General features: G+C 41.7%; 1 protein-coding gene across 2 annotated transcripts in view; it reads right to left on the minus strand.

The window, feature by feature from the left end:
• Positions 1-18,907, minus strand: part of LOC119009026 (cadherin-7-like) — a 115,296-nt gene that overhangs the window by 37,700 nt on the left and 58,689 nt on the right. For both annotated transcript variants that reach the window (XM_037079914.1, XM_037079915.1), the window contains exon 5: positions 1,276-1,443. In XM_037079914.1, coding sequence (XP_036935809.1) covers positions 1,276-1,443 — 168 coding nt within the window. The remainder of the gene's footprint in view (positions 1-1,275; positions 1,444-18,907) is intronic.

The following is an 18,907-nucleotide window of genomic DNA, read 5'->3' on the forward strand; positions in this document are numbered from 1 at the left end:
TCCTCACAGTGTCTCCCTCTGCCACCGTCTAAATGCTAATCTGCCTGACATTGTTTGCCGCCATGTAATCTTTATAATGGCTTTTTAATTTGCCGTGGAATAGCCGCTCTTTAAAAGACCAAAGAATTGCTTTCCTCTCTCTCCGTTTTTGCCCCGGCACCTACCTCTTTTCCCTTTCTCGGCACACCTCCCCCGCAGCCTGTCCTCTCATGCAGCTAACCTTGGCTTCTTCTCTTCCCCATGTTTTTTTTTGTTTTTTTGTTTTTTCCAAGGGCTAGCTATAGCTCCTGACTCTATCAGCTCTGATGCTCCATAATGGTCTATCGATTCTGACCCATGACCCTGGGAGTGCGACAGCGGGAGCAAAAAAAAAAAAAACCCAAACTCCTCCAAAGACTCTTTCTTCTCAGCGTGACAGCACTGGGTTAAAACGCCATTGATGACTTGTTGTGCAAACTCGAACCTTTCTTTTCCCCCCGGGGGCCAGCAAATTGACTCTGCTCCACGGCAGTCTAGTGGTGAGAGCACCGGCCAGACATTGGTCGGGCTATCAGCGGTAAACCGATTGCCGGCGCTTCGGATTATCATGAGAAGCAGTGCATGCCTTTGAATCCTAAAGCTCGGCCTGGAACCCATTAGCAACCCGTGAAATAGGCTGACAACAAAAAAAACGGAGCCTGATTGATCCTGGTGTCCAACGCCAAAGCATTCCCCGAGCTCTGATGAAGAGTAAAGCAGGGAGCTGCACACCTTGCAGGAAGGCAAGAAAAAAAAAAGTCCAAATGTTTGCTGAAAATACAAATGTAAGGAAGTCAGAGAGATAAATCGAGAATGGGGGCGAGGAAGGCCGTTAACGTAACCTTAGAAAACGGACGTGATGAAGTTTAACGACGAGGATTTAATGACAGCGTTTGTCTTCTGAGATCTCTGAGTACTTCCTGTTCAACAAAAAAATAATTTCCTAGTGTTGTTAGTAATAGAGTAAAATGAAATGTCTTTTCATGGGCGAATTATCAGCCCAGTCTTTTTGTACCGCTGCATTCATGGCATACAATACAGAGTATGCCCTTGCTGGGTTCGTGGAGTTCAAGTGGTTTTCTAGTGATAATAGATTTTTAAAACCTCCCATTCAACTGGAACAAAACACATGCAAGTGAAGCGAAGAGCTGGAGGTTTTATTTCTGATTGCTGAGTCACTGTTCAGAACACGCTGTGTACCGTACATGACTGCCGCGATCGACGCTGCAGAGGCAGAGCGGGAACAGGGAGTCTTACTGTGAGTGAACCGAGGAGGGTTGTCGTTGACATCGGTTAGTGTGACGGTGACGGAGGTGGTGCCGGAGAGGCCGCCCATCTGGCCGACCATGTCTTTGGCCTGGATGACGAGAACATACTGGTCCCTCGTCTCCCGGTCCATGTTGGGGAGGGCTGTTCTGATGACGCCTGAGGAGAAGGAGGGAGGGAGGGAGGGAGAAAAAGATGCTCTCAGTCAGACATACTGTACCCACAGATTCACTCAAGAACCCGTCTATCAACAGCTTAGAGCTGATAATAAACGTGATGTAACACTAAATTTAAGTGGATAGCCGACAACATGGTTTCATGGTTCATTTCATCAAGTTGCCATTTATGCTACTATTACAGCTACCATGTGGAGACGCTGGACATTTCAATCTTATTCTATTTATCCATTTAACATTTTATGCAGCAATCTTAGCTAAAAACCTCTCATCAATTAGCTAACTGTATATCAGTATCTGAAAATAACTATTCCAACTGTTAATGTTAACTGTAATCATTTATTTATTCAACCATTTATCCATTACTTTTAGCAAACTGGCTACACCAGTTTAGGCCTCTTGCTACTTTAGCTAGCTAGCTATCACAATCATTTATCCATTTGGCTCAGTAATTTAACTGTTTATCCATTAGTTTTACTTAAAAACCTCTTATCAATTTACTAACTATATATCAGTATCTATTAAATAACTATTCCAACTGTTGATGTTAATTGTAATCATTTATGTTTTCAACCATGTATCCATTATTTTTAGCTACTTTAGCTAGCTATCTATTACACCCATTTATCCATTTAGTTCAGTATTTCAGCTGTTAATCCATTACTTTTAGCTAACTGCTACAAATGTTTAGTACAACAGCTACAACTACTTTAGCCAGATAGCTATCGCAGCCATTTATCCACATAGTTTTAGTATTCCAACTGTTTATCCAGTAGTTTTGGCTAACAGCCACTATCTATAACTATCTGTTACTTTCAGATGACTGTTGGAGCTATTTATTTTTAGCATGTTTTTCAAGGTGCTCTTTATCACCTACCATTAGGTATTAATCATAACCTTTTATTTATTCTCCTTTAAGGTATTTCAACCATTTATCTATTACTTTTAGCTAACTGCTATGTTCCGTTTATCTATTCGAGCTAAGTATGTTTAACTGTTGAGGCTGACTGATTATTTAGCTTTCTATTTAGCTTCCTCTTTCAACCATTTATCCATTTTAGCTAAGTGTTTCAACGTTTTAAACCAGTCCTTTAAATGAGTTATTTAGATTTCAAACCATTTATCCAATAGGCTACTTTCAGCTGACTGTTTCACCTATTTATATGTTCATTTTAGCCAACTAGATTGACCTGTTTACTTTAGTTGAACGTCATGTTTTAGCCATTCCTTTTAGCTAACAATTTCCATGTATTACTTTAAAAAGATTTAAGCTGCAACTTCAACAGTTTATGTAGCTATCAAATTCAAACATTTCCTCCTTTTTTAAACTAAATATTTCACCTGTGTTTCCACTTACCTTGCCTATTTATTTGAACTGTTAAATTGCTACCTACCATATATGTTTACACTAATTATCACTGTTAGCCATGTGACCTGTTTGTTCATCTTTCCACAGTGAAGATCTCTGCTTTAAGCCAAGAAAATATCTTTCATAAATGTTATCATCATCTGTATTTTGATATATTTCTTCTTCCATCAGCAGGATTGACAGTTGTCAAAAACTACAGCGATTTAAATGTCTCCAGTTCATGTTTGTTTTTGTAGAAAAGCATCAAAAGCACCCCCCCCCTCCCAAAAAGTGACAAAAAGACAAAATTACACATCAAGCCCTAAAATTATTTTAACTACTGGTTGACAAGTACAACACTCAAGTACTGGAAGGATTCATGTGGAAATGGCTTTTGCTAAAGATAAATTCTGACTGCAGAAAGTTGTTCACTTCAAGTCTTCAAGCAGTAATTATAAGAAAACATGACTGGAGGTTAATGTGGGATGCCCATAATGGCTGGTTGCTTGTTTACCCAACAGCGATGAATCGTGACTCTTATGTGCCCTCAAACGCGCTGTCACTCCACACAGTTTAGCCGTCTGACATGTGACGAGATTAAGACGTTGTCGGAAAAAAAAGTGAGCACATGCGAGGGGACATTTTCGCCGCCAGGGGAGGCATTATCTGTCTGTCCCCCTGTCACGATTGATCTCTATCAGAAAAGGATCAGAGATGTGACAACACTGGCATCAAATGACTGGCATTTGTCTGTAGTTGACTGTTTGCACCTTTCGCCGACGCCGGCATTCAGCCAAGATGTAGTACAACATGCACAAAAATACAAAAACAGAAATCTTTTTCATTAATGACAGTTTTCCAATCTCGACTTTATCTCCCGACTACAAAGATGATAATTCCGCTGAAATTAACGGCACGCATTCAAATGCAAAGGAAAAAAGCGTCCTAATCCCTCAAAAGCAATCACTGTTGCTCCCAAAGTTAATGACTTACCACACAATGTGTTTCATTCATTAAATGGCACTTATTAAAGATTCTTAGGGAACGTGGGAGATTACTCATTACGGACCCCACAAAGCCACGCGGCACACAGTCGCAGGAATAAATGAATCGTTCTGAGCTGCTTTATCGCATTCACAGTCTGATGAAGCAGATCAAAAGAGGAGGCTTCTTTGCTTGGAGTTGGGCACCTGAAGAATTTCTCATAATCCTTTAAATTACACACAAATTTGACATGTAATTGAGGCCCACTCTCAGGGAAGAAAAAAAAAGGAAATGCCGTACTTATTTGCTCATTACATGTACGGAAGAGTTCTCAATCAGCGGTGCCCTTGACGGGGACTGTGTTGTTTTTGAGACGTGATTAGGCGACCGAGGATGTTTGCAGATTTCACCGGCTGATATGAAGAGATAGATTTATACCTTTTTTTAATCCACTCCAACTGCCGACAGACGTAGTTAGTAGCTAGCTGGTGAACGTGGCAGAGTTTCAAGCATCTTAATAAGTCACATATTTTCCTGAGGAGTTGACGAACAGCAGAAAACATGAATAAAAAACACATCTGAATCTGATGAACTTGGCCGTTTTCGCTTGGTTTTCACTCCCTTCATTTACCGGCTCGTGGCGCATTCACCACATGTTTGGCCTAAGCATGCCTGAGGCCTATACAGTTATTTTCCAGACATGTTGGTTACACAGAAATCTCATTATTTGGTCTGTGAGATGCATTTGTATTGTAATAAAGAGGCAATTTTTGCCTGCACGTCCACAAGTTTCTGCTTATAAGCAAAAATCTGAGCAGATAGCTGCGAACATCAGTCTGTGCATCAATACTGACACTGTTATGTCAATACTAATGATAAAAAATGCAGTGATGAAAGGGTCACGGATGCTGAATATGCACTACAGCTCCCATCATGCTCTGGGCGATGTGAACAGGATGTATAACGGAGAGGGGAAGCCACACCCCTCGATGAACGCTCAGTGAAACCTTGTCGAGTTCGTTGATCAGCTCCCCTTTTACATTAATGTGGACTTGTTGTGATTTTCTGCCTTTTCCATACATTTCCTGTTCCCTTCATACCAATCGGTTACTTGATGCCATAAAAATGAGAAGTGATGTCATGAGTTACTGCTACGCAGACTCTGGCTCTTAATGACATCATTAGCACGAGACGGTAGCGTTGGTATCTGGGATGTTTTTGTACAGAGGGAGGAATAAAGATACGTCATCCTTCCTCATAGATCTCAAAGGTTTATTGGACATTTGGATGGAGGATGGTGCAGATCTAGACAAAGGGAACAGATGCAATCATTTTTTCTCACTTTCTTCTCATGTTTTGCTCATTTTCAGGTTCATACTTGTCGTTTTTGTGCGTCCAGCTGCTCTATCCACCCTTTGGTGCATATCTCTTTAAGGCCCGCCTCCAAACAAGCCCAATCTGCTCTGATTGGACAGGTCTCGCAGGCTCGAGCAGGCACCGCCCACTGTGCATTTCTGCATCCTGTGCTGGGGGCCTGGCTGAGGGCAGTGACTGACTGCTCGTTTAGAGACAGTTTCTGAATATGGGCACCTAGACCTGCTTTATAATAAAAAAAGACAGGATATTGCACTTTTAGCATTGTGAAACAGGTGTATCTTCAAAATTTCCATTCATCTCTCAGGGAACAATGCATTGATCTTGATGAAAAAAGGTTGCTTCTGAAGTCCCGATTGAATTAAAGGCAGCTGTTGGGCCTTGGTGGAGGTATTCTTCTGTTCTACTACACCTTGACCACGGATGTAAATACAATAAAATATTTGACATTGAACAACAGGGGAAAAAATTACAAATATGTGACTGTGAATGTAAAATATATATCTAACAGATTTCTGATAAATCACCAACATGGATGAAGGTCCACTGGTTCCAGCACCGTGTGTGTTTGAGGACTGTGTTCTGCTATAACTGAGTTACGAGCCTCACTGACGGGCTCTGTAATTCATCCGGGCGTTGAAAACCACCTCGCCACATGTCGAAGCCGACCCTCTGTCTTGCTTTATCCCTGTGCAAGTCTGGTTCTCACAAGAGTAGCACAAGCACACACACACACACACACACACTCTCACACACACACTTAGTATTTGTAATTAAGCTCACTCGAGGAACAAGGGACGAAGGACAAACAAATCAAGAAAAGTGGGTCAGAAGACTTCAAGAGAGGAACGAAGAAGCCTTTTGACCGTCAGCCGCGGCCGTACTTGAAAATAAACAATTCCATTAAGTGTTTAATTTTCTCTCTCTCCGCCATCCTTTATTAATGTCATCGCAGCCCCTCCAGCTGAAAACTGTTATTGGCTGCTCTAACTAAATGGCTCAGTTAGCTAAATTATACCAAGCCGGCCCCGCTTCTTCTCCTCCGCAAGTCCCTGCCAGCGGGCTTACAGTGGGATGACGCTGGTCAATAAAGCAATAATCTTTCGCTTGTTGCTCTACAAAACATGCCATTTTCAGTCCTGAATCAAATAATGAACAGTGGGGCGCCGTCACACGGCACTGAGGGGGGTGATCAGCGACTGCCTCAACGACAAAGTCAAAACATGTCATCTGTTTCTTTCTTATTGTTTTTTTATTTATTTATTTATTTTCTTTCTGAAAGCTTTGTGCTTTTAGAATTCAGGCATCAGATATTCACCCATCTGCTCCGTTCATCCCCCTCACATCCTTTTTTTCTCCATCCACCCATTCATCACTTCCCACCGTTCGCCTCTTTCCAACGGTCTAACCTGGTAGCCAATTAAAGAGCACCGCCGCTGCTCCGGGCGCCCGCCACTGTGACACCTGTGAACCCTTGTTTACCAGGTTGCATCAGAGAGGTTACTGTCGAGCCTTTCGATCCGCCGCCGCTCCCTTAATACCAGCTAGACACAAACAGAAGCGAGGAGAAACTTTTCTTTTCTACACTTCCACCCCCCAATACAACATCATCACCACAGGGACGAAGCATCCATGTCTAGACTTGAAAGGGGGGCATCTTTAAACATTCAGGACAAGTAGAGGCTGGATAATGGCCGGGCTGTAATAACGGCTGCAGCAGGGTGGCACCTAAAAGGTGAAATAAAGTAGAAGGAGATGTGAGGATTGTGGAGCCGGCAGTGAGACAAATAAATGATCTCACTAAGCCATAGATAGGCTTCACACACAATTGATATACTTATTTAATATCAGCTTGGTGTGTTGGAGCCTGAGAGTTATTGGCCGTGGTTAATGATGCCATGAATCCTGATTCCTAGGAGGAAAAAAAAAACAAAAAAAAACAGCGACATGTTTCTCCTGCCGCCTGGCCAGAAGCACACATACTTCTCACCGAGCGACACGACTAATCCACACGGCGATGTTGCGAGGCTGTTGTTTGTCTGCTGGGTGCCCCCACCCCCGCCTTTCTATCTCTGTTACCCCGTGCGGCGCTGGTGTCATTCCCGGGGAGAGGCGATGATTAAAATCCTTCTGTCGCTATCACGGCACGGCCTCGCATTGTGCCCGCGACTCCTTGCCTCCGGTGCGAGCCAGACGCATTGTAGCCGCGCATTTGTCTAGCTGTCTCCACACCACTGGCGGCAGACGGGTGGGCCACGCTCCCCGCTAAAGCCCAGATACTTGACATTTGTCTTGGGAAGAGGAAATAAAAGTGCAGTTTTTTTTTTTTCTTTTTTCGGGAGGAAGCCTCTGGCTCTGCGTGCAGCTATGAGAGGTATTGATGAAGGTGATGAACACTTAAACATGAAGGGTGCAGTATGCGATTTACCGAAAAAAGCCTCGGGCGGTCCACTTACAAGGAATGGATCCTATAACACAAAAACAGGCCGTACAAACAGGGAATAAAACCTCCAGCCCGGGTAGTTTATTACTGAGTGACATTCAGGCACCAGGCTCTAATCACGGGTCACCATACTGACCCAGGGATCCAGGAGTGTGAAGGGGGGGCTACATGATGCCGCAGCGCAAAGTGTTATTCAAACCTTTTGGTGAAGTCAAACATGTTGTAAAAGGCACAATATCCATTTATTTTGAAATGCACGGCTGAGAGGAAGTGTGCTCTCCTGTTCACGCACGCATGCAGGTGTGTGTGTCTGTGTGTCTGTGTGTGTTTGTTTGTGATTGGAACTGAAAAATTGCATCTCCCTCTCGATATTACAGGAGGCAGCCAGATTTATATCCAGCCTTCAGCAGTAATGTTCTCGATTTAGTGCAGTCGCCACAACGAGGATCTGGTGCGGGGGAAACGACCACAGCTCGTTTTGAAGAGAAGCACACGAGTCTTTAAATATCCGACAGCTGATTCTGATGTTATTTACTTATTGGACGATGTGACTATGTAGAGAAACACACACAAGGAGATGCTCTCCAATGCCTGTTTGTATTTGAAGCCTACTTAAAGGGTCATTATGTAGATTTTGGCAGAGGAACTCAGAAAGGTCATATTTCCAATGTTGTTAAGGTTATAATACAAACTCAGAATTTATAATTTCCACAATTGAATAAATCCAACAGAGCAGCATTTGAGCTAGGAAAGGTGGCGGGGTCCGCCAAATACAAACATAGTAAAACAGCATGAAATTGTGTTGCTCAGTTGGTTTTATTCATTTTCTTCAGTCATGGAAAAAAAGAGAGTTTGATTATTTAGTTTGTTTCAGCATGAAATTCAAGATTTTTTTTATCTCCTCATTGTATCTTTTTTCCCACGTATTTTCAAATTCAGGTACCAGACCTGGATCACCGTGTAGATTCAAACGTGCATCTGTTGTTTTAAAAGGACCACGCTGATATCTTCATTAACGGCCGACCCATCTCCTTCTGACCTCTGTGCTAGAATTCCACACGTGATGATTACACAATGGTTCAGACGTGGCCTTCTCCTTTATTTGACTGAATCCATCTAATTAGATCCACACAAAAACACGCACAAAGCTCCGTCCGTCCAGCCTCCTCTCACCTGAGCGCCTGTCATACTCAGATGTCACAGTCGCGTCGCTGGGAGAGGCAGGCCGTGTCACATCTTAAATACCCCCTCTAGAATGTAATTAATCCTCTCATTGAGGCACCTGGCACTTCCCACTAACTAAATTCTTCTCTTGTTATTCCAGCCATTGAGGTTTTAGCGAGCGTGCACGCATGCTTAGCAGCGCTAATGTGCGCGGATAATTGTCTCTGGAGGACTTGCCATATCGCCAAGGTGTACGGAGCTGGAGGCAGCTGTTCAAACCTCCTTGAGCCTGCCATCAATTAGAACGCGGTCCTTAACAGCAGTAGCGTTTTTCAGACGTCACCTTCAAACCAAACTCGAAGCTATCAATCAATATATTTTGCAAAATCGTGTCTTAACTGAGCACCTTTAGGCGCGGCAACTTATGTGTTTTGCAGACATTATGTGTTGCTTGGAAGTTATCGGAGCTATTCAGGATTAAGTACTATTTTCCCCCCAAGGGCACCTTGTAGATTCAATTTGGGATTAAGGACCAGAGTAAAGAGACTTGTTAGACGAGAGAGAGCCAGGATGCTACCATCCTAACACCAGGTCACACGCATCAGCCTCCCCTCCCCCACCCACCCTGACCATTAGCCCTGTGCCACTTAATCGCTAGTGCAGTATTGCAGCGCGGAGCTTAGAGTGTATTTCAGCGCCGGCACTTTGTCAAAGTCACCCTCCGCTATGGCCCAGGCGTGTGCCGCAAATGGGACTAATTAGTAACTCGCAAAGACAGAAGCGCAGCGCTCATCCCACAACACTCAATCGTTGGGCTGCTGTCGGGAGCGCCGCTTGTCTCACCCCCGGAGTGTATTCTGTAAGATACATGGTATTGACAATATGTTAAAAACTAACAGTTAACACAAACAATGTGGTCCCTTTCACAGCCAACAACGAGGGCTGACACCATATCCAACACCCGTAACACCATTTAAACTGAGACTATGGAACTATTGAGAGAGGAAATAACGCAATTCAATACACCAAGGAGTTTTTCCTGCTTCTACAGTCTTACTTGTCCGGCCATGACCAGCAGCTTCTGGCGGTGAATGTTTGATGCTTCTCTACTTGTACTGCTGGTAGACCAAGTTTTACCATGCTGCAGACATTTTCAATGGTGTTCTCACAAGAGTAAAGCAAACAACTGATGCAAGGGAATCATGGAAAATGAAACCAGCTGGATGGATCAACGCTGCAAATAGAGGTGGGAAGTAACAACATACACAATACTCTGTTACCATACTGATTTTTCAGGTATCTGTACTTTCCTGACATCTTTTCACTTTCCCCTCCCTCCATTGGAACACAAATATCTGTACTTTCTACTCCTTACATTTTCAAAACAGGCACGCCAAAGCTGAATCAGTGTATATCACGCATGGCAGAAGATGAAATTACCAAAAAAAGACGGAACAAGATGGAAACAGACAGAAATAGGGACCTGGATTTTCTTATTCTCTCACTTTGTCGCTGCTCAGGAATCGTTACCAACACAAAATGTCAGTATTTTTGTCATCCTGGGACATGAGACTCAACATCAACTATCAGTCTGGTGCATTTACAAACAGCACAGACAAATCCTACTGATCCTCCCTTTAAGTTAAATAGTCCTTGAGTTATATTATCATGACGTCAGGTTCAGTTAGCTATGCACAGAAACAGTTGGTAGAAATATCTGTCAGAAGGATACTTTTTACTTTCATACGTTGAGTACATTTCCTTTAAACACGTAGTTGTATTTCTACTTCAGGAGATAATACTTATACTTTTGTCACTTCTGTCTACAAACAACAAGCTATGTTTGTTTTGCTTTACGTGCTCATAGTGAGAGTCATTTCCATTTTTCCAGTGTTTGACAAGCAGTGATTTTCTGCACCTTTTCAAGACTTTCATTTGAAGTCTTGCTCTATTGAGTTATATTTTTGGTCGGGTTATTTTCCCCGACACAAACTCTGATTTGACTATCAATTTTGGATTTGTCTCTCACGCGGATGATGTTTCAAACCAAGCAGCGCAGCATGGATGGATCGATCAGGATGGATCAATATTAAACCAATCACCAACAATTTTGATAACAGATCAATCTGTGTAGTTAATTCTCTAATTCCAGTTTCCTGAATGTGAATATTTTCAGTTTCAAACCAGAGAGGTGGCTTCTTAGAAGGGTCCTGCAAATATAAATAAAGTAAAACAGTATGAAATTGTGTTGACCTTTCTGTACAGGTTGTTTTTCAGTTCATACAGTCAAGAAAATCAATCCAATGCAGATTTTTCTCCTCTAAAGAACTCTACATGGTGCACCTTTAAGTCTAACCAAGTCAGAAAACTCAGTGATTTAAACTTTGCTAACATTAGCCACCATAAACTCCTGGCCACACCCGACCAATGACAGTCAGACTGCAGCAGCAACACCTCTCATTATAAAGTGCAGATTTAAAATATGACCACCTACACAAAGCAATGTATACGAGGAACATGAGGTGCCTGAGCAATGGAGCAAGTAGAGAAAATGAATCCCCATTATTGACTTCGGGTAGGTGAGTTTATGGTTTCTGCTTCCCCATTTAAAGAAACTTATCATCTTGAAGTACACACTTATATTTAAGCAGCATGTATCAATAATCATTTACTATTTTCAGCGCCTGAGTATTACGGTGCTAAGTAATAAAAAAATCACCACCCTCTGAGTTCTTCCAGTTGAACCTTTCACTCGTCGTTTACAGTGCACTTTGACTCCCGCTCATCGTTTGCCACGGCATGCTTTGACTGTCAATCGCAGTGTTTCGATCCACACAGAAGTCTGACCATGTTTTTTTTAAGGGTGAGAAACAGGTGAGAAAGCTAAAAGTGGGATTGTGATGTCGCCAAAATGCCAAACCAATTTTGCGAGTCAACATGTGCACGGACAGTTTTGGTCTGGGACGTTTGCAAATTAGGACAATCAAATTGCAACATGGTTAAGCACTAACTTAACATTGGACAGTTTGCCAAGAGGGCATTTATAATTTACCCACTTCTTACTTAACCACTATATCCTCTTGGTGATTTTGTCCAATCACTATAAATGTCTCAATCCACCACTACTAGCTTAATAATACATGTGAGTTCACAGATAATAGCTAAACCTGTGCAAGAAAAAAAAATTCACCAGATATCTTAGTTATAATAAGATTGAGCTAGCTAATCTAGTATTGTGTTTATATGTGTGGTATTCAGTTAAGGAAATATATCAGTCAGTTAGCTTAAGGCTGACTCAACAGGGACTGGAAATCGCCTCTGTAGCTAGGTCGTTATTAAGGATCGGCCTACTTTCTGGGTTAGTAAACTAGGTTTCATCACAATTACGAGCACACTGACATTAGTGAGATTTCCAGTTATTAGTTGGACCCAATGTTTCCAGAAATAAGTCTAGCAAAAACACTTTCTATATTGAGAGCTAATTGCCCCACAACACAAATTCATTGTCATTATAGGGTATCTTGTGTTGTGTTGGTAGGATTGGTATAATTGCCTCATTCCTCACTCCATCAATGCTGTGCCACTAATAACAGTAAGGCACACTGTCATGGTCCTAGATTTTAGTTTAGTTGAGTTGAGTTTGAGTTCTATTTCATGCTTTTCTTTCCACTGCCTGTCTTTGTCTGTTTTCACACCCTTTTTCTGCGTATATCAGTGTTTCATTCGCTCAGTAGCCCCTGTGTAATTAAGTCTTTGTTTTCCTTTACTTAGTTAGTATGTTTTCATCCCGTGTTCCTGATTTGTACTATCTTTAAGTACAAAGTCGATAAGGGCTAGCTGGTTAGCATGCTAACTTCTGTAGATGAACCTTGTAACATGGTACACACTGTAGGCCTGGATGTCTTCGGTATAGCATCAAATCTGTCATGTTTTCACATTCTGTCGATAATTTTAGTTAATTTTTTGAATTAAAAACTAATATCCTTCAATATTGCGCCTGTAAAGCTCCTACAGTACCCACAAATGCAACTAAGCCACTATAAACTACAAGCAATTCATCAGAATACATGCAGCTTCGTCTGGAGCCAAAAAAAGGCTTCATGCTACCTTTTTCACATATGCATTTGCACTCCTTCAGACCTGTGAACACACTTTAACGTGTATAATTAAAATTAGTTAAGTTACCCTTTAATCCAAGAGGTTAGGTTGTGTAGAAATGAAGATAAATGTGGTTTAAATTCCAATTTTTCTGCGCATCAAAGAAGTAAAATGCTGTGCGGGGACATTCTGTGTTCTTGTGATTGACATTTTTCAGAAAAGACCTCTATAAACCTCGCTAGATTCCTACTGGATAGAAAAACTGAGATAGTAAAAGGGTGTCAAGGTACAAAGAAAAGTTAAATATAGGAGTCAGTCTTAAGAATAAGGCAGACTGGCATTTGCTGACATCTCTGCATCACGACTCAACCACAGTGCCGATTGTTTGTACAGTCACAGTATGACACGTAGCACAAATAAACTCCACTTAGCATCACAATCTACTGTCGGAGGATACAGGCCACTTACAGTAAGCAATCGTAACCCCAAAAAGCTTTTGAAATATCAACCTTGGGATTTAAAACTCCACTTAGCTTAATGAAAAACACGTCATGAGCCGAGGCTGTGAAAGAATGGGCTCCGGTCATTGAGCCGGATGGGCCTCGAGAAAAAAACATGACATGAGAGTAATGGGGACTTTATGGGGCAGACATGCTGTTTGAACATCACTTAAGTAAATGTCGGCTCTCGCTCTAATTGGTATTGGTGTCAGGGTGTCTCACTTGAGACTCATCGATGGGTTTGTGCGCAAACCTTGTTAAAGATCACTGAACAGCCAGAGGCAAGCGGTCAAGACTCAGTTCCGACCCTGTTTTGGAAACTTCTGCCCAACACAACATGATAAATGAGGCCTCCTCCATTTATTTATTTATTTATTTATTTATTTTAAGCTCTTCATGATCAGAATTTGAATTAATCACAAAATAATCAAATATATGATAAGAAGGTCAGCCAGCATATTTCACAAGGTTGTTCTGAAAGGCTGAAAGACGTTTTTGTTGGTTGAGCACTTACAAGGCTTCAACAGCAGAATTAAATATTTAATTGACATAACTGTATTGATTGCACCTAAAATAACTTGACCTCATGTATACATGCTGCATTGTATTGACGAATTATCATTATACCTATTTATTTTTCTTATGTTGTTCTTTTCTAATGTAACTACATCGACTCTTAATATGGTCGTGTTACACTCTCAAACAATGAAAACATACCGAACAAAAATAAGAACTAGCAGAAATCAAAGAACTACTTCACTGATTGGAAGATGGCCTTAGCATAAAACTGGGCTGTCTATGCAGTAGAAAGATGTAAATACTTTAGAAATCCGTGCTACATAACCAGAAGAAGCAGAGAAAAAGGGCTGTGGTGTTTCCATTTTACACAAAAGGTAGAAAAAACTACAACAACCAGAATGCACTGCACTCCAATAAACTTGGTTTTGGCTAATTGTCCATTTTAAAACAGGGGACAGTTAAGCAGCCAGTCGGTAACAAACAATATCATATTATAGCTTAATAGTCCACTAAAATATGTATATATTTTTTTCAACTTTAGCCAAATCATAGACAATGAACAGGATTTTGGTTCTTTTCTCAGCCACATGATACAGAAACCATACGGTCACCACTTCCACTTCCACTTCCAGATAAATTCGACTAAATGAATGAGCATAATAATGATCTTGGTAGGTCATTTTGTTTGCTGTGTGCATGTGAGAGGGGAAACAGAGAGTAGCCTGCCTGGTGTGATCTATCTTCTAATCAGGCTCTGATTGGGGGGATGTTTTGCTGGCTAAACAACAGGTTATCTGGGTTTAGGCAGATTGGAGAGAAGTTTACCATTGTTCACTCAGGCTACAGAGATGGCAGTGATACGAAGCCGGTTGAAAAAATCTTTTAAGTGCGATAAATTGCCAAGTGACTTTGTGATAAATGTAATTAAAGAGCAGGAAGTGCTGTGATTTTTCAGAAAATGTCAAATAACTAAGCCACAAATAGAGACATAAATATAAAAGGCAGCGTATTTGTTAAAAAAAAAAAAAAAAAAGGGACCACAGTGTTGAAAGTTGATGACAATGCAGGAGCTCGGGGTTTTTCAAAGGGAACCAGCCGAGCATTATTTAGCAGCATAAATTTTTATTTCCCCGAGGTAGTCCTTCTTGAAAGGTAACTAAATTAAGATGAAGACGAAGGTAACCGGGCGAGCACTTCCTAATATTTCTCTCAATTACAGTTGTATCCCGTGCTCTTTTTTTCAGGGAGCAATATAAGGAAGGAAAAAAAAAACAACTAAAAATAAAACTTCAAAAAACTTGTGTAAACCAACAGAGACTCCTCCGCAGTAATGATGCTGCTATGAAAGCCTGCAGGATTTCACCCCCTGACACGCGAGTTACTCCTCTATAAGTCGCTGCTCGACTCTATAGGTTGTTATTAAGGTTACTGCTGTCAAACAACGAGAACATGTCTTCATGCCTCCCTGCGTCCAGTCCCACACGGAGTCACACCTCCCCGACAGCCATCCGTGATATTCAATTGTGACACCGATATTGCATCTCATAACCATGAGATCCAATCACCTTCTACGCGGATGGAAAAGGGAGCCAAGTATAATCAGTCGTGGTCCGGCAGTGATGGGCAGCTGAAAGCCGTGGCGCTGGCAGGGGCCCAAGGGCTGTGTCTGGGTGCACATTTAGGTGTGTGTGTGTGTGTGTGTGTGTGTGTGTGTGTGTGTGTGTGGTGCTTGTCTGACAGGTTAATAAACCTGCTGTTGTCCTACAGAGAGAGAGCACCAACGTGGGATTTATCTGTTAGCTTAAAGTTTGAAAGCTTAAACCTCAAAAGGCAACTTAAATCACTTGGCAAACATCTTTTTTTTTTTTTTTCCAAGATGATATTTTTTTCAATCACCACGAGACTGTTTTCATCAGAAAAACAAAGTAAGACAGGTTATTACGATCTGGGGTTTTTGTTGGATGGCAGCAGTATCTTGAGTAAGGAGCGAAAAAGTCTGTAAAGTGAGGAGGTCGGGGATGGATGTTTGAAATGGAGAACAGTGAGTTAACGTAGTACGGTGAGGAAACCAACGGGACGTAATGTAAGTCACCATAGGTACATTTCCAACTGAAGATACAGGAGATTTGGTGCTTAAACTAAGCAAGTGGTCTCCTCTGGCGAAACCAAACCAACCAGTGACTGTACACTGACGGCCCAGTTCACCAGTTGCTCATACACCTCAGCGGCCATGTTGTTTTGCGAGTCACTGACAATCGACAATCTGTGTTATGGTCAAATCAGACAGCCTCAGTGGAAAATGATGCCTGCTCAGTGTTTTTTAAATAATTTTCCTTGTGTCATTTGTCAAGAATTGTCCCCTATTGTTTTCAAGTGGAAGATACATCTTCAGTGTTTTGGACAATTTTTGATTGAACAGGCAGAAAAGGAAGAAAGGTTCATGCTACCTCTCAGGCACCAAATAGCAGATAAAAGTAGCCACTAGCTAGCCCAGTATTTCCTTCAGGAACTGGTGGAGACCAAAATAGAGTATAAAGTAAAGTGAATATTGGACTTAAATTCATAATTTGGTCATACATATGTATGTGCTGCTAAAGATCAAATACAGCAGCAGTAGTGTCTGATATCTAGTCTTCTATCAGTCTGTGCTTTTTTACATGTCACTTTGACCAAACAGAAAACAAACACCAGTAGAATTTGAGCCAATCAGGGGGCTGAAATGAGATGCATCAAACCAAGATATCTTCAAGTCAACTTGAAAATGTTCAGAAAATGTAGTTTCAATTCAATAATTGCTCAATGGATTACTTAAGCACAATATATATATATATATATATATATATATATATATATATATATATATATATATATATATATATATATATATATATACAGAACTCATTAGAATATACTTTAAACTGGGAGTTTTCATGATGTAAACATGACGCTTTAAAACAGCCATCTGGACTGATACGGTCCGTCTTTGGCTGAATTTGGACCGAGCCGGCCAAATTATCAGCTATTTTCTGGCTTAAACGATGCCTACTGAAAAAAAAGACCAGATTTATCAACACCCAATAACGTGCGGCGCTTGATCACCAGCTGAATTAATGGAAGAGAGGAACTGAGGAAAACATGGGAGCACAAATTCTCCAGTTTCCAAACCAAATTCATCTTAAAGAAGGTGATTTAAACACATTAATTAGCCCACGGAAGTTTTCTAGCTTCTGAGGAAAATCAAAGATTTACAGCCTCGGAGGCATCCCAGTGGAGCCGTTGGAGCTTAAAGAGTATCCACAAGGAACTTATTCATTTAGAGTGTATAAAACATGTAAATGTTCGCCCCCAAAACATGGAAACATGGAAATGTTCCCCTAATGAAATCTTCGGCAGGAGGCTTCATTAGTCGAAAGGTCTCTTGGAAAGTGAAAAACAACATATGAATCCTGTGAAAGTGTACAGACCTCACAGCCGAGCGTGCCGAAATTGTGATGCTCACAACATCTTCCCCTCCTCAGACACCTCATCCATAAAGCCAACGCAGTATGAAGTCGTCTCCTTTTATTCCCATCTGCATTCATTTTTTTTCCCTCTCCGAATTGCTCCGTTTTCTTCCGGTGGTTGGTCTTATTGAATGTTTACAAGTGAACCTCGCAGGTCAGCGTGGCATCTTTGCCTTCGCTCCCCTCTTTCCTATTTTCTCCGTCCGCCCAGGTCTGCAAAATAAACACTATAAATCCCTGCATTGCAGTGGGCTTTCACCAGTTCATGAATTAGAGCTATACATTCATAAAAACCTTCAGCATGTGTGTATGTGGCGCTCGCCAAAGCAGATGATGAAGGCTAATATCACGGGATGGCCCATATTTTTCTGTTTTCGTCGCAAGAGCACTTTGCGTGAAGTAGCCGAGCCTCGGCAGGGCAGTGGCTAATGAGCCGGCTATGAAGATGCAGCGAGGACCGCCGTCGCACTTCTCAGGATGAAACGGCCCACAAGTCAACAAACTACCTCACATCTCGTCTCACAGTTCGTCTGAGCTCTGTTTTTTTCCTCCCTCTCTCTCTCTCTCTCTCTCTCTCTCAGGCTTCTTTTTCTAACTGTTCTCTAATTTGATTGCTGTTATGTTTATTGCGCCGAGCGACGACAGAGCTTTAGCTGTCAGCTGCTGTCTTTGAAAATTCAGTGCTTTAATTTGTGCAAAATAAAAGCATTGTGATGGGTTTTTTTTTAAATGTCGGCATCAAGGCACTTAAGTGTGGTGTAAATTCCAGCATGACCATAGCTTAAAGCCACACTATGTAGCTTTGGAAATAACTCAGGGGCTTTGCTGCTGCGATAGCTTACGGTGCCTAATGGGCTAACGCTCATTGTTTCAATGACCCATTTGTCTGAAATCCCAATAGTCCCAAAAAATGTCCCATTGGACTGAAAGCCCATCTGTCCAACAGCCAGTTATCCAGTTGTCTCTGCTCAGATGGACTGTTGTTCTGAAAATACACATTGTCCCTGGAGATTTCCCTCTTAATATCATAGCATATTTGTACAATGATGGAAAATACAAGTCAGGAATGCTTCATCATCATAGCGACATCAAATCGGAGGGCATTCAGTAGAGTAGCATACCTCTACCAAAGCCCAGCAATCCCCTTGAATTCAGTCGAGCCTAATCCAATATCGAACTCAATTTAAACCACACAAAACTGCTGACTGCTATTATTATTTTTTTTTCATTCTTTTCCATTCCCTCAATGTTCCATATTCGTTCTCAGATCTTAAAAGTTCACAAGGTTGAAGTCGGCAAAAGCAGGCGCTCCTTTCTCCCACAGAAAACACTGCTCCTGAAACACCTCGTCAGTGGCCTGGCCTATAAATCCGTGACTTTGTGACATCACAATACGTCAAACATTTGCAGGACGTAGACGTGAAGCTTCAGAGCTGGCAGAGCAGACAGGAGACACGGTTAGCGTTGCTGGCTCAGGCTTGTGTGAGCTGACCAATGAGAGCAGACTGAGTATT

The sequence above is a fragment of the Acanthopagrus latus genome, chromosome 19, assembly GCF_904848185.1.
Source record: "Acanthopagrus latus isolate v.2019 chromosome 19, fAcaLat1.1, whole genome shotgun sequence".
NCBI lineage: Eukaryota > Metazoa > Chordata > Actinopteri > Spariformes > Sparidae > Acanthopagrus > Acanthopagrus latus.